Below are 16,281 nucleotides of genomic sequence, written 5' to 3'. Positions count from 1 at the left end.
CCTCAGAATATCCCTTCTTCTAGTCAAGTTGTGCCACAAATTTCTCTTCTCCCCAATTCTATTCAGCACCTCCTCATTAGTTATGTGATCTACCTATCTAATCTTCAGCATTCTTCTGTAGCACCACATTTCGAAAGCTTCTATTCTCTTCTTGTCTAAACTATTTATCGTCCACATTTCACTTCCATACATGGCTACACTCCATACAAATACTTTCAGAAACGACTTCCTGACATTTAAATCTATACTCGATGTTAACAAATTTTTCTTCTTCACAAACACTTTCCTTGCCATTGCCAGTCTACATTCTCCTGATAATGATGTCCTCTTGAGTAGTCCCTGCCCAGAGATCCGAATGGGGGACTATTTAAGGAGTTGGTCTTGTAGGCCTGGAGAATGGGCAGGAGCATTGTCCATTACAAGCAAGGCATGGAGTGGAAGATTCATTTCAAGCAAATATTTTTTCATTGAAGAACAAAACACTTCATTGATCCAATCACAACAAAAGATCATGTGTCACCCAAGACTTGTTGTTGGACTTCCGCATCACATTTAACCTGCCCTTATGGACTTTACACTTCCTGAAGGCTTGTGGAGTTTCTAAATGGTAAACAAGCAGCAGTCTGATTTTCAAATTGCCACTTGCATTGGCACAGAATAGCAGTGTGAGATGGTCTTTCATTGGCTTGTGACTGGGCAAGGCATTCTCTTCTGCTGTTATAAAGGTATGCTTCAGCCTCTTTTTTCCAGAATAGACCCATCTTGCCTCAATTAAGAACCTGTCGTGGCAGATAACTCTCAGAATCTACAAGCATCTATAAGTTGCTGATGAAGTTCTCTGCTGCCTTAGTGTAGGAGCTGACTGCTTCACCATGCCTCACAATGCTGTGGATAGCATTTCTTCTCTTAAACCACCCACGGCTTCCATTAAATACTTCTTTGGACACTCATGATCCTTGCGTCATCTTAACAAGGATGTCAAAAATCATTTTTTCTTCTCAGAAATGATGTTCTCGTTAACTGTGTCATGTTGCAATTGCTTTTCTTTTATCCATACAAGCAACAATCTTTCTACATTGTCCAGAATATGAAACCATTGTTTAGATACTCTTGTCACTCTCTCTGAAGCATCTGTCTCCTTAACCTTGTTCTTGAATATAGTGTAAATAGTTGATATAGACTGATTGTATGTGCGTGCTAAATCAGCGATGCCCACACCACATTCACATTTCTCAGTGATTTTATGTTTCATTTCTAAGGTCATTTTCTTTCTCTTATGGTCGTCGTCTTGTGGCTTTATCTTCAGGGACATTCCTGCAGAGGTTATTAATAATTGCACACACACACACACACACACACACACACACACACACACACACACACACACAAAAACAAGTGTGTGAACACAAGTTTATAAAAATGTGTGATCACAAGCTGCACTAAGATGGTAACAGAAAGAGCACGAAACCAAGACTGCAGTATATACTAAAGTCATTGTTCATATGTCACTGCCGACAGTGAAAGGTGTTCATATTGTTGAATGTTTCCCCTGCCGGATGCAAATGGCTGGTGGCATCACACTAAATTGTCATCACTCATTATGTGAAATATCGCTTGTTAAGCAAATATTTTTTTTACAATTTGTTTTGCTCGTTATGCCAATTGCACATTATGGGAGGTGCTTGTTAAGTGAGGTTCCACTGTACTCATTTGTTTTTATTCTGTTCAAACAGATTCAGAGATGAAGTTTTTTGTCTGCCTCTTGCTTACAATAGGGTTGTGATACCTGCACCCACATTTTACAGCAATTTTCTGTTTTGGAACTGGTATTGTAAATAAAAATTAAAACTGGAGAACATGCACAGGGAAATACGGAGCAAAGCTGACAGTGAAGTCATCTTCTAAGGCAATATTTTTCATATGGCGAATGGTACAGACTGTAGTCAGCCGCAAGTTGGAAAGTACCAAGGCAGAGGACTGTTTCTCCACTCCTTGCATCAACTCTCACTGACTTTCCTCCAAGCTGCTTACAATAAATGTTTGCCTTGCTTTGGAGGATCATTTTTTGTCTCACATTTCTGTCATTTTGATGTCTTGTACACACTTTTTTTGGTCATGTTGTTGTATTCATCTGTATTGAGAAGACCATGACTGTGTACACAGATGAACACCTGCTCAATAACTTGTTTGTCCATCTCGGAATGAAATACATCACTGATTCTGCATATCACAGATTCGACAGTTTGTTGGTAGCTTTGCGGAGATACGTGACAAGAGATGTCTAGGCACAGGTCATGTAATTCACATAAATAATGGACCGCTGATTTGAGTACGTGGTGATGATGCCCGATAGCGACCTAGATGGGTTCCATAGGATTTACATCAGCAGAATTTGGTCACCAAGACATCAACATGAGCTCACTATAAAGCTTGTCAAACCACTGTAGCACAGTTGTGACTCCGAGACATGGATAATTATACTGCTGAAAGATGACATAGCCATCAGGGAAGAGATCAAGCATGAAGAAATGCAAGTGGTTTTCAGCTGTCAGCATGTCTTTGATTGCTACCAGATGTCCTGCGCAAGTGCAGGAAAATGTCTTCTGTAGCATAATGCTGTTCCCGCCAGCCTGTGTCCATTGCACACTGCTCGTTTTGGGCCACTGTTAGCATCTATGATGGTGTTTGTGGAGAAGACCATCAACCTAGTGCAGAAGAAATGTGATTTATTCAAAGAACTGACATGTTTCCATTGATCAACATTCGAATCCCAATGGTCCCATGCCCGCTGCAATCATAATTTACGGTGTTGTTGGGTCAAATGTGAACATGTAGGGGTGATCTGCTGCAGCGCTCCATGTCCAACAATGTTCAATGTATGGTGTGCACCGAAATACTTGTGTGTGCACCATCATTGTGATCTTGCAGCAGAGATGCAACAGATCACCATCTATCCTACTTTAAAGAGCAGACAAGCCTCCAAACCCCACGTTCTGTGAATAGTCTTGGATGTCCAAACATTTAGTGCCTAGTGGTAGTTTCACTGACCTTCTACCTCTTTCTGTAGATGCTTAAAACAGTAACATGTGAACGTTTGAGCAGCTTGACCATTTTTAAGATACTCATTCACTGGCTTTGCATAATAATAATCCGTCCTCTGACAAAGTCACTTATCGCAGTGGATTTCCCCATTTTCAGCCCATATCTTCGCTAGGGTGATTCCTCATCCGTCTCTGCTGCACTTACATGCCTTCCATAGCGTATTAAGTCACTAGGCGGCATCCAACCTCATGATGCGCAGTTGTCGTAATGTTTTGGCTTAGCAGAGTGTATATAAAAAAATAATAATAATAATAATTTAAAAAAAAACCATCATAATTGTGGCTTGTCCTGCATCTGTCAGTTTTTGACTCCCAAGCATATGATTTTCTTTACCAAGAGTTTGAGGTGTAAGATGACGTGCCTATCTAATCTCTGGCTAGTCTCATTTCCTCTCTTCTGCAGTGCTTATGCTTAAGAGTCCACTTGTGTGACTTTTAATTGCAGCTAGCACTTCATAGGTAGAGTTTTTTTCTGTCTGTGTATGAGGTTGTCGTTGTACTGTAATTATTCTGTGTAAATCATTTTTTTCAAACATAGAAAGAATTGTGTTGTTACATTGTCATGACAACAAGATACCTCCATACGTGTAAAGTGTTGTAAGGGTACAGGTGGCTAATTTTGTGTTATGTTGAAATATGTGGGTTTCCTTCTCAGTCTGTACAGTATGCTTATGAATAATAATTACTCTACTGACAGTTCTACAAATAGAACTTTTTTCTTTCTTTTTTAAATTCAGGGATTTGATCATTGTATACAGATCAGTTTTCTTTCTTTGTGATGTACTATTACAGATATTTTCCTATTTCTCTGAAACAGAATGATTTGGTAAATGGCTGCCATATTTTGGTTTCTACACCAAAATGTTTGTGGAGGCTTCTACAGAAGGGTCCTCTTGTTGTCAACTTCAGTAGGTTGTGCCACCTTGTTTTGGATGAAGTGGATGTTTTATCATTCAGATTTCTTTCAGAGGTAAGATAGTAATTGATAGTTTCTGTTTATACCTTTATCACAAAGCCACATTCATGTATTGTCAGTTAACTTGCTTTATATCTGTAATTCTTTTAACCATACTAGCGTCATAGAAATGCATGTAAGCAAACTGAAGCATATTTGTATGTTACTCATAATTTAAGAGCATAAGGAAAAGAATAGATTACTAATCGGACCAGAATGTTTCAGCTGCTGGAGATGGTGATCGCGCGCACGCGCGCGCGCGTGTGTGTGTGTGTGTGTGTGTGTGTGTGTGATATTCCAGTCTGGAGTGTCCATTGTTTGATTTTACTCATAATTTAAATTTATGATTACTCCCCATTGACTAATTTGCATCATAGTGAAGTGGCAGTGGAGAGTTTCTTTTATTGAAAGATAATGTGTTCAGAATTTTTTTTTTTTTAAATAGAAAGAGGGAGCAAAATGAATAATCAAAAGTCAGACTGCCAAATATAACTTTTAGAAATTGTAACACTAGTGTGAAAAAGGTATTGCTTAGTATGTTAGTAGAAGTTTCTTCTTCAGTAGATGACTGATTAGGAAAGATTTGACTAAATGTTGGATATGTTTTTAAGGACAAACAACAGCTGAATGAAAACAGCAAGAACGGGTATAAATAACTGATCCTTTTCTTTCAGTCTGTCTTGGATAGCTATTCATTGTTTTAAATTTACAGTGTAAACCGCTGGCATTGGGCACTTTACACGAAACCATTTGGGCCTCGTAAATCAAAAGGGCAAAGGTCAAGTTTAATACATTTTCTGAATACTTATTCTCACTCACTTGCTCTCTTCTTAAAAGGTACCAAATAGTTCATTACACTTTGTTACTGTCAAGGTAGAGAGAATGTTTAAACATTAAATCAGATATTCAATATGTAATCTAAAATATCAATATTGGCTTTTTGGAAACTGCCTCATTGTTTTTTGTTTTATGCTCTAAGCATGTCTTTCCAGTGAACGTAACATTTTAGACTTCTCATTATGCAAGTGAAAATTTTCAAACAACAGTAAGGCACAATTCATTGTGAGTTACTTTTGAGTCCTCTCAGAATTCTGCTAATGAAATTAAATGACACATTGATTATTTGTGATTTTAATTGCTGAATTCTCAGAGGTGACAGTGGCCATGTATGTGTGAATTGTGTGTATATGATAGTGAGCATGTGCACATGTGTGTGTGTGTTTATATATCCTGAAGGTTCTCTCTGTCTGATAGCTTACTTTACCTTTAAATTCGTCTGCTGCTCAGCACCTCTTCAATGTGGTGAATAAGAGCCTGTCCTATTTCATATTATTATTAACAATATTTGTGATGTAAACTTGGTATACATTTATCAGCCACTGAAACTAACACATTTATTAAAGAACATAGCTATGTGTGCAGCTTTCAGAATTTGTTTCTCTTCCCAAGTTATTCATATATGTATTTCAATACCATGTAGTGTTACTACAAAGCAACATGAAACAGAGGAAACATGTAGTTACTTTGGCAAATGTAAAAAGATAGAGAATGGCTAACACGGGCATGAAGTACCCTCTCCCATGCACTTTCCAGTGACGTGGAACACGTATTTTGATTTAAATGATTACTTAAAGCAAGTTATTAATATCACAGGGGAGTTTTAATATCAGCTATTAATTCATAATAACATTCTCATGGGCTTCGTGGGGAGGCATTACACGCAGATAAATCATTTTTGTTAGGCCTTGCAGAAGAAAGTCTGATCCTGCAAGGTGGTTGTCAAAAATCCCTGGTTACACATTGAGACTGAACTGGTACTGATGGCTCATGATCACTGTGCTGTAGAATCACAAGAGCTGACAGATTTGTGTTGTGGAGGTCCAGTTTTGCCCACTTTGCTGTAAAGGATTTTGCATTGTATGACTAAAATGAGTTCCTGTTAGACCTTACTTGTTACTTCTCCTCTCAGGTATTAATTTGTCCTTTTATTGAGAAACATCATGTGTTACACAGATTATTTTGGCGTAGTAAATAACAGTGGATTATTTCCATACAGCGTATGACATGAGATGGGGGTAGTGATTGTGATGGCGGTGGTGATAGTGGAAAATGTTCTATATTTAGGATGAATGTTATGTACTTTTATTCCATTCATTTAGAGAGGTTTTTTTGTGATTCAATTTCCAGGTGAAGCTTATTCTTGCAGAATGCAAACAAGTGTTAAAGAAAAGAGCAGCAGGACTATCTGTATCTTTACAAGTGATAGCTTCATCTGAAAAGTGGTGCTCACCTCTTGAATCTTTTGCTCATAACATTATATCAAATCCAGTAATTTGTATTGGATCTTATTTGGAGGCAGCTGTGTATGCTAAATTGAAGCCAAATCTTTATTTTGTCAAGAGAGCTGATAGAAAGTCCAAACTTCTTGGTAAGTAAAGACATTTTTCTTAAGGTGTGCTTTGTGGGAATGAAATGTTGCTTTCCATGTGGCTGTGTTGTCCTCACAAACATCATGTGTGTATACATAACAGTATTTTTAAATAACTGCCTGCCAAATAAGAGCTTTCAGTACATTTCTTTCCATCTAGATGGTTTATACATTCAAAACCACACATCAAGATCATATACGCAACCTGATCATAAGTATGTGAACACCTATTAATATGGGATATGTCCACCCTTCACTTTTATCATGGCTTGAACTCTGCTGGGACACTTTCAGTGAAGTGTCTGGAGGAGTAATGGGGAAATGACAGCTCATTCTCCCACAGGATCAAGAACCAGAGCAGGTAATGACCCTGGGGTGTAGAGCGAAATTGATATTCTGACTCATCCCAGAGGATGTCTGTTTCATTCAAGTAAGGGCACTGAACAGGCCAGCACATTTCAGGAATGTCATTGCCTACAACCCATTGCTTCTCATGTGCTGCTTTATGACAGGATACATTGCCATGTTGGTAAAGCGCTCATCATCTCTGAACTGTACCTCTGCTGTATGTAGTACACAATGCTGCAAAATGCATTGGTACCCTTCCTCATTTAGTGTTTTCGTAACTGCAATAAGGTGACTAAACTCTAATCAAGAAAAACACCCCTATAGTGTAACACTACCTCCTCTGTACTTCACTGCTTGCACTATGCAGAATGGCAGGTAACATTCTCCAGCCAGCTATTAAACCCAAACCCATCCATCAGATTGCCACAAAGTAGAATGTGATTCATCACTTCAGATCTATCACTTCCAGTCATCCTCTGTCTAGTGGCATCGATCTTTATGCTACCTCAAGCGTTGCTTAGCATTGACTGCAGAAATATGTAGTTTACAAGGAGCCGCTCAGCCATTGTAGCACTTCCTTTTTAACTCTCTATGGACAGTCATTGTGCCAGCAGGAATGCTTGTAGCACTTTTGGAACCCACAGGTGATTCGGTCCTCTGTTTTAACATGATTTTTCTTTACAACCACTTTCCACAGAGCTAGATGGTCTATGTCTGTCAGTACATTATGTTTGCCTTGTATTGCTTTAGCTGTGGTTGTTCCTTCACATTACCACTTCGTGATAACATCACAAACAGTTGACTTGGGCATCTTTAGAAGGATTGAAATGTCCCTGATGGACTTGTTACTCAGGTGACATCCAATGACTAATTCACATTTGAAGTCACAGAGCTGTCCTGACTGTCTCATTTTGCTGTTACTGCTCCTCTACTGATAGCAGAGGACTCTCCTCCTCTTTTAATACTGGTGGGTCCACTTCTCCTGACATCTCGTTGCGTTACATAAGTGCGACTGGATACTTTTGATCAGACAGTGTACTGCACAGAATATTTTGATGAATCACATTGAAGTAAACCCTAATTACATAGTGCTTATGGCAGAAGGTAAGTGTTCACATAACTGCCGGCATATCAATGACTCAAACAAGACAGCCCGCGTAGAAATGAAAAATTGTGGTTGAGTTCGATCTTCATGAATTTTTAAAAATTCTGTCATCAGGAGGAAGGGAAAGTGTTGTAACCTTGTAGTATGAGTGCGTGTAATCAAACAGTGTGTGATACAGGTGCCTCTATGGCCAGCTTTGAGCACAGCAAATGCTGTGCTGTGCACGACAGCCCAGTATAAAGCCCAGTGCACCGGGCCCTCAGATCACTTATGTTTACTTGCTTATTGTATGCTCCCCTGTAAGACTGTATATTGATGTGTTCTTCAGTTATGATACCTTCTACTGTTCTGTACTTCGTTCAGTATTGTTGTGGCTCTCTTCATGTGGAAGCAGAATAAAACTTGGCTGATGTTACTTCTGAGACTGTGTCTGTACAACATACCCACTTGGCGATGAGTTTGCTTTTCTATTCTGCGTGTTTTGTTTCTTTGATTCAATATACAGCCAACATATCATTGAAAGAAGTTCTTCAGTTTCTTGCTGAATTTGAGTTCTCAACAATCAGCAGCAGATTCTCCCTTTGGCACTAAACAATTTGGCAACCTGGTTGACACACTAGGTTCCACCACCATTGATGCAGCATCCGCTGTTTCCTCCAGTGGATGATTTTGCAGAAGATTGGGATGCATATGAGAAACTCCATCAAAAACATTTTCAAGTTTTTAGAATCATTGATCACAATTTGTGTAAGCCTTAATTTCTGTCATGGATATCTCCTCACGTTTATCACCTTTTCCGTCAGCTAGCTTCTCTTCAGGAACCTACCAGTCTCTATTTTGATGAAACGAGTCAGTTGCTCTCTAATTGTCATTGCAAATGTACTCATGTTATCACTGCTCACGTTGAGTTCTACCATTTTCAAAAGTGGCTACATCAGTCTTACAGAGCTTGGGCAGCAGAACTTCATGGGCTTAGCCATTGGTGCCAGTTTTGTTACTGAGGCCGACCGTGACTCATATGCTGATTTGATGGTTTGTTAACATATTATATGCCTGGCTTCTGATAGGAAAGTTCATGAACATGCTTTACAATGTGAAATCCCACTCTCACAGATGTTCTGAATATTGCTCAGTCTTTTGAAGTATCTAGGGCAGTTGGAAATCGATAGAAACATGATGTGAAGCAGCCGTCATTGTTTCCTCTCCTTGGCCACCATCGGTTAGCTCATGGGCAAGGAGATGACATAGCAACCGTGCCGCATGGGGCAGCTCCATGCTAAGCAGCAGCAGTCTGTGTCACAACAGGAGCCCTGTGCTCCTCTTCCAAAGTGCCCTTATTGTTTTGTTCAACATGAGTGGACCGCGTGCCCAAATCACTGAGTGATGTGCAACTGTTGCAAAACTAAAAATAAAAAAAGGGAGAGAGAGGGGGACATATTGTGTGTGTGTGTGTGTGTGTGTGTGTGTGTGTGCGCGCGCGCGCGCAACTCTCCCTCCTTCACCATACATGAACATGGATGTGAATAGTATTTACCAAGTAATGGTAGCCCCAAACAAACTTTACATTGAAGTAATTGTGATGGACAAGATTTTAAAAATGCAATTAGTTATGTTGTTAAATTCTTAAACCTACGTTGATCTTGGATCACAAGGGCTGGCCCCTACATCTCATCAGTTAGTGAGTTACAACAAATAGCAATATTGGGATAGTTTTCAACTTCTGTAGTGTACATAACAGTTGCTTGGCCTTTAATCTTTCTAGTAGTGGATGATGCCAAACTGGAAACTTATTTGGGTTAAGTGCCTTCAAAATTTTTGGGTTCTCTCTTTCTGGAGAAGTGCATCTGGAATCGGTTCAGCTTTTGTACCAGTAACTGCACACGCTCTGCTTGGAACATACCTCCCTGTTTTCTGGGAGGTTAGGGTGTGCTACTGATTTTAAGACTCACATCACAATGAAACTGAAGGTGTGCCCCAATTTTTTTCGTGCCCGCTCAGACCAGGTAGTTTCATGGGAGCAAGTTAGATTGGAACTAGATCAACTTACGTTTTTGGGTGTTATGATGCCTCTCTCCTGTAGTGAATGGTTACTCTGTTGGCAATTGTCAAAAAACCTAAGACAGCATTTGGCTCTGTGGTGACTTTAAAGTGTCTATAAATTTACATTCTGTTATTGATACCTCTCTCTTACCCTGTTCAGATGAACTCTTAGTATGGCTTTCCAGGGGCCAATATTTTTGCAAAATAGATTTGTCAGAATCATACTTACAACTGCCTCTAGATAAAGATTCCGAATATGTCCTAGTAGTGAATACCCCCTTCAAGTTATATTAATACCAGCAGCTGCCATCCTACATGGCTTACACCCCTGCCATTTTTCAATGATTTTTGGAGCAACTTTTTGCCTCTGTGCCCAGGTGCATTTACCAACTGTATGGTATTGTGTGGTCTGAGGTTCCTCAATAGATGAACATTTGTCAAACTGTCATGCTTTGTTCACAGTGCCACAGGCTGCTGCTTTGAAATGTAACTTGGACAAATCACAATTTTTTCACCCATCTATCATCTATCTCGGTTATGAAGTCTCGCTTGTTGGTTCAAGCCTTTATGCCAACAAGACGATGCCATTACAGCTTTGCTGCATCCTACCAATGTCAGAGAGTTGCAAGCCTTTCTCAGAAAGATTATGTACTAACATAAATTTGTTCCACACTGGCCCAGCCACTTCATGCTTTTTTACTTTTTTACACGAAGATGTCCCTTTTCACTGGTTGTCCACCTGTGAGCACGCTTTTGTCCTATTAAGTAAAAATTGTACTTGGCACCCTGCTTTGTTACCTAACCAACATCTTGTTTTGGCCATGGTCACCTCCCTGCATGGCCTTGGGGCCATTCACATGCATAAATATGCAGACGGTTCCGAAGGCCCTATTATGTACACTTCCAAAACTACAACAGCACTACTCACAGGTGGAAAAAAGAAGCCTTTGCTGTTGTGTACATGTTCAAAAAATTTCGTGTTTTCTCATACATTTCTAAGTTTTGCTGATCACAGACCTCTGGTTTCTCTTTTCAGTCCTTCTGCATCTTTACTGGACAAAGTGACCTATCGCCTGCAACACTTTGCTCTGTTTTTGTCACACTGTAACTATGAGGTTCATTTCCAACTAACATACAACACACTAATGTGGATGAACTTTCACAGTTGCAGATTGGTCCTGATCCAGCATTTGATCAGGATGAACTGTTGTCTTTCCATTTGGACATCAAAGCCCAAAACACCTTTTATGGTTTTCCCATTACTAGTAATCAGATTTCGGAGGCCGTTGAGGGCGATTTGGTCTTACGTCAGGTTTTTCAATTTGTCCACCATGGCTGACCGAATAAACCACTGGGCTGATCCTTGGATTCTTCACATAATTATTAGGCTCTCCACCACCACCTCTCAGATCTTCTTGATGGTGCGTTTCTGTTGGTTACCGAAGAGTCAGCGCTCAGTGTTGTAATCCCTTCTGCACTTGCACTGCGACGTCATGTTCTTTCTCCACCTGGACCGTTGTGGTGTTTCTCATACAAAATTTCTGGACCACCGCTGTGTGTTTGGCCACGTGTTGACAATGAGATCATCCTACTCGCAGATGCCACTCATCATATGGCACCACCGGTTTCTCTTTCACAGAGTCCCCATCCCCCAGTGCACCTGGGAGCATATTCATGTTGATTTTAAGGGTCCGTTCCTTAACTCCTTTTGGCTTGTAGTGGTTGATGCTTTATCGGAATTTGCTTATGTGGTTTGCTACCCATCTACATCCACAGCATATACGGGTGGAGCAGCTGGTCTGTACATTCAAAACCCAAATGAAAAAATATATCATTCAATCTTCTCCTGAGGAACCCCTAGATACTTTGTTGATTTCATATAGGTTCAGTCCAGTCAGCAAGCGTAGCCTGGAGGAGCTGCTTCATGGCTGCCAGCCCTGTATGCTGCTTCATCTGCTCCAGCTGATGCCTTGCCATCCCCCGGCACTTGCCTCGTGGCCAGTTCATCTGGGCTCCATCATTTGGGCTCGCAGATTTGGCTGTTACCCTAAGTGGATGTAATCAGACGTCCAGCGTTTCCAAGGCTGCCACCTCTGCTTCTTACACATCTCCAGTGGCTTAGTGTCAAGATACTACAACCAGCTCCATTCACGTGTGACCAACTGCATACTGGAGAGCCCTCCATCCCCATGGCCACTTCCACCATCTGCACTGGCCTTCACGATGCAATCCATACCTCCTCTGACTCCAGCACTATCTTCGCTCAGAGTGCCATCGCCGCCGGGTGGAGTAGTCAGCGCCGGGCTGCTGCCATCTTCGCAGCCGCTATCACCATCACCGTTTTCATTGTTGCCTCCATAGCCGAGTGCCTACCAGGATGTGGACTTGGATACAGCACCATAATCATCAATACCCCCTTACAGCTTCTTACAGAGGAGTGGGCACCAAGTCTGTCTGCGCATGCATCATTGCAGACCATATTCTCCTGTGACAGTACGACACCTGTTCCAATGAAGACGTGTACATCTCCACTGTGAATGCTTTTTCCCAAGAGGGAAGATTTAGTGTAATTCTATAGTGTGAGTGTGCATAATCAAACAGCATGTGATACAAGTGCCTCCATGGCCGGCCTAGAGATGTCACCTCGCAACCTGGACAGACAGGGCAGCAAGCCCTGTGCCATGTGCATGACAGTAAAGTACGAGGGCAGTTCAATAAGTAATGCAACACATTTTTTTTCTCGGCCAATTTTGGTTGAAAAAACCGGAAATTTCTTGTGGAATATTTTCAAACATTCCCGCTTCGTCTCGTATAGTTTCATTGACTTCCGACAGGTGGCAGCGCTGTACGGAGTTGTTAAAATGGCGTCTGTAACGGATGTGCGTTGCAAACAACGGGCAGTGATCGAGTTTCTTTTGGCGGAAAACCAGGGCATCTCAGATATTCATAGGCGCTTGCAGAATGTCTACGGTGATCTGGCAGTGGACAAAAGCACGGTGAGTCATTGGGCAAAGCGTGTGTCATCATCGCCGCGTGCGGGCCGGCCGTGCACAGCTGTGACTCCTGCAATGGCGGAGCGTGCGAACACACTCGTTCGAGATGATCGACGGATCACCATCAAACAACTCAGTGCTCAACTTGACATCTCTGTTGGTAGTGCTGTCACAATTGTTCACCAGTTGGGATATTCAAAGGTTTGTTCCCGCTGGGTCCCTCGTTGTCTAACCGAACACCATAAAGAGCAAAGGAGAACCATCTGTGCGGAATTGCTTGCTCGTCATGTGGCTGAGGGTGACAATTTCTTGTCAAAGATTGTTACAGGCGATGAAACATGGGTTCATCACTTCGAACCTGAAACAAAACGGCAATCAATGGAGTGGCGCCACACCCACTCCCCTACCAAGAAAAAGTTTAAAGCCATACCCTCAGCCGGTAAAGTCATGGTTACAGTCTTCTGGGACGCTAAAGGGGTTATTCTGTTCGATGTCCTTCCCCATGGTCAAACGATCAACTCTGAAGTGTATTGTGCTACTCTTCAGAAATTGAAGAAACGATTTCAGTGTGTTCGTAGGCACAAAAATCAGAACGAACTTCTCCTTCTTCATGACAACGCAAGACCTCACACAAGTCTTCGCACCCGAGAGGAGCTCACAAAACTTCAGTGGACTGTTCTTCCTCATGCACCCTACAGCCCCGATCTCGCACTGTCGGATTTCCATATGTTTGGCCCAACGAAGGACGCAATCCGTGGGACGCACTATGCGGATGATGATGAAGTTATTGATGCAGTACGACGGTGGCTCCGACATCGACCAGTGGAATGGTACCGTGCAGGCATACAGGCCCTCATTTCAAGGTGGCGTAAGGCCGTAGCATTGAATGGAGATTACGTTGAGAAATAGTGTTGTGTAGCTAAAAGATTGGGGAATAACCTGGTGTATTTCAATGCTGAATAAAACAACCCCTGTTTCAGAAAAAAAATGTGTTGCATTACTTATTGAACTGCCCTCGTATAAGCCCGATGCACTGGGCCCTCAATCACTTATGTTTGCTTGCTTATTATATGCTCCCCTATGAGACTGTGTATTGATGTGTTCTATAGTTATGAGGGTTTGTACTGTTCTATACTTCATTCAGTGTTGTTGCGGATCTCTTCATGTGGAAGCAGAATAAAACTAGGTTGGTGATACTACTGATATTGTGACTGTACATCGCAACAGAAAGGTAGAAACTGACAAAGGAAAATTTTTAGATGTACAACAGTTGAAGAAAGGCTGAGCTTCCTTGAATCTTCAAATAGTTGTGCATTATACAAGAAAAGTTTTGTAAGAGAGATGAATGAAGAAAGTTCAGCCAGCTTGTCAAAAATGGTTCAAATGGCTCTGAGCACTATGGGACTCAACTGCTGAGGTCATTAGTCCCCTAGAACTTAGAACTAGGTAAACCTAACTAACCTAAGGACATCACAAACATCCATGCCCGAGGCAGGATTCGAACCTGCGACCGTAGCGGTCTTGCGGTTCCAGACTGCAGCGCCTTTAACCGCACGGCCACTTCGGCCGGCCCCAGCTTGTCAGTGTGTACTGTTCACAACTGATGAGTGGCGTGAGTGTTAAGCATTGTTGGGTATTTTATTTTCAGTCACTTCCACCATCTTGCCACTCTTCTTCGCAAAAGATAATTCACAGTTGTTGATTTTATCTCGGAAGTTTTAATTTACGGTGAAATATTTGCCTTATGTGTTTCATTCTTTTCTTAGCACAGAGATTCAGATAGTTAATAACTATACAGAAATGAACAGCTTCTCTGTTGCTTATATCTGCAGCAGCTATGAGCCAACATTCCAGTAATTTAGTTTATATTTGTTGAAACAATTCCTCTTGTCATAAAGATTAAATATTTCTTTGCATAGTCTGTATCATCTTTTGCTTGTTTAAACATTCAAATAATATAAGGACTAAAGGTAGCAACTCACCGAACACTAGAGATCCTGAATTGTACGGAGCTCGACAGGGGTATGGGGTTGTGCTGTTTGGTGTAAGTTGGGGGGTTTGGGGAGCGGTGAAAGGAGGTAGAGTGTGGGAGTGAGTGTTGGAGAAGGATGGCTGTTGCTGGGGATGGAGAGGCATAGGAATGGAGAAAAGAGAGACAGCAAATTTATGGGATAGGAATGTGGCACAGGCACCAGCACAAATGAGGTCATTCTGGCTACAGGCAGAGGGAGTTGCATGCAGTGCACAATGGTAGAGAGGAGTAAATTGTGAGGGGGAAACATACTAGAGGAAGTTATGGTCCTGTTGGACACACTGAGGTCAGTGTAGGATAGGGGCCTAGAGGAGGTTGAAGCCAGGAGCAATACAGAAGTGAAGCATGCATTACAGGACAACTCCCAGCTACATAATTTAGAGATGCAGGTGTTGGAGGGTAGGATCCATATGGATCGACTTGTGAAGTAGCCGTTGAAACCAAGTACTTTGTACTCGGCAAAGTGTTCTGCCAACTGGTGCTCAGCTCTTCTTTTGGCCACAGTCTGGCAGGAGCCATTCCTTTGGGTGGGTATCTGGTTGGTGGTCATGCTGACATAAAAATTGCAGTAGCAGTGTCTCTGTCTCTTTGATAGGACAAGTGAAGCCTGTGACGGAGCTGGAGTAGGATGTAGTAGGTGGTCGTATCGGACTGGTCTTGAATGTGGGTCTTCCACTGGGGTATGATCCATGTAGCAAGGGGTTTGGAGTATGTTTGGTATAGTGATGGACTATGATTTTTGTAGATTTGGTGGGAGGCAGAGTGCCACTCTGGAATCGGTGGGATGGAAGATGGCTAGGGTATTTGTCATTACTGGTCCCAGTGATCTATAGCTGAAGCCCGGGGAAAGAATATATTTTTTTCCTGTGAAGAAAATGCATTCTGTATCATCTGATGCTCTTCCTGTATCAAGATTTTTCCACACTTTTGCTAACTATTTACGAGTTATCTGACCAGAAATAGATAGAACACTTTTGTTGACATCTTTTGCTGTTTTTACTGTCCTGTGAATATAAGGAAAAAATGTTTACCATTTCACAGTCTTGTAAGTCAAACACAATATTATTGTACCCGGGAGTGAGGGCACCTCGGGTGACTTATGTGAGCTTTTATCATGGTAGTTCAACAAGACAGTATGAACCACTTGACAATATGTGCTCTACTGTCTTGAAATTATGGACAGTGCGATGTGCTTTCCTTAGTCAGCACTGGGCTTGTTTACTGTAATGTCAAAAGTGTTTCTTATAATGACTGTGGGAGGCAAAATACAATAATACCA

The 16,281-nt window shown here is 41.5% G+C and overlaps 1 protein-coding gene across 1 annotated transcript in view; it reads left to right on the top strand.

Annotated features, from left to right (window-relative positions):
- Positions 1-16,281, top strand: part of LOC126236768 (putative ATP-dependent RNA helicase TDRD12) — a 487,486-nt gene that overhangs the window by 264,279 nt on the left and 206,926 nt on the right. Inside the window, exons 10-11 of the mRNA XM_049946337.1 lie at positions 3,919-4,071; positions 6,244-6,484. Coding sequence (XP_049802294.1) covers positions 3,919-4,071; positions 6,244-6,484 — 394 coding nt within the window. The remainder of the gene's footprint in view (positions 1-3,918; positions 4,072-6,243; positions 6,485-16,281) is intronic.

This window comes from Schistocerca nitens, chromosome 2 (genome assembly GCF_023898315.1).
Source record: "Schistocerca nitens isolate TAMUIC-IGC-003100 chromosome 2, iqSchNite1.1, whole genome shotgun sequence".
NCBI lineage: Eukaryota > Metazoa > Arthropoda > Insecta > Orthoptera > Acrididae > Schistocerca > Schistocerca nitens.
The sequence above is the reverse complement of the archived record's forward strand: the minus strand, read 5'-3'. Positions and strand labels throughout refer to the sequence as shown.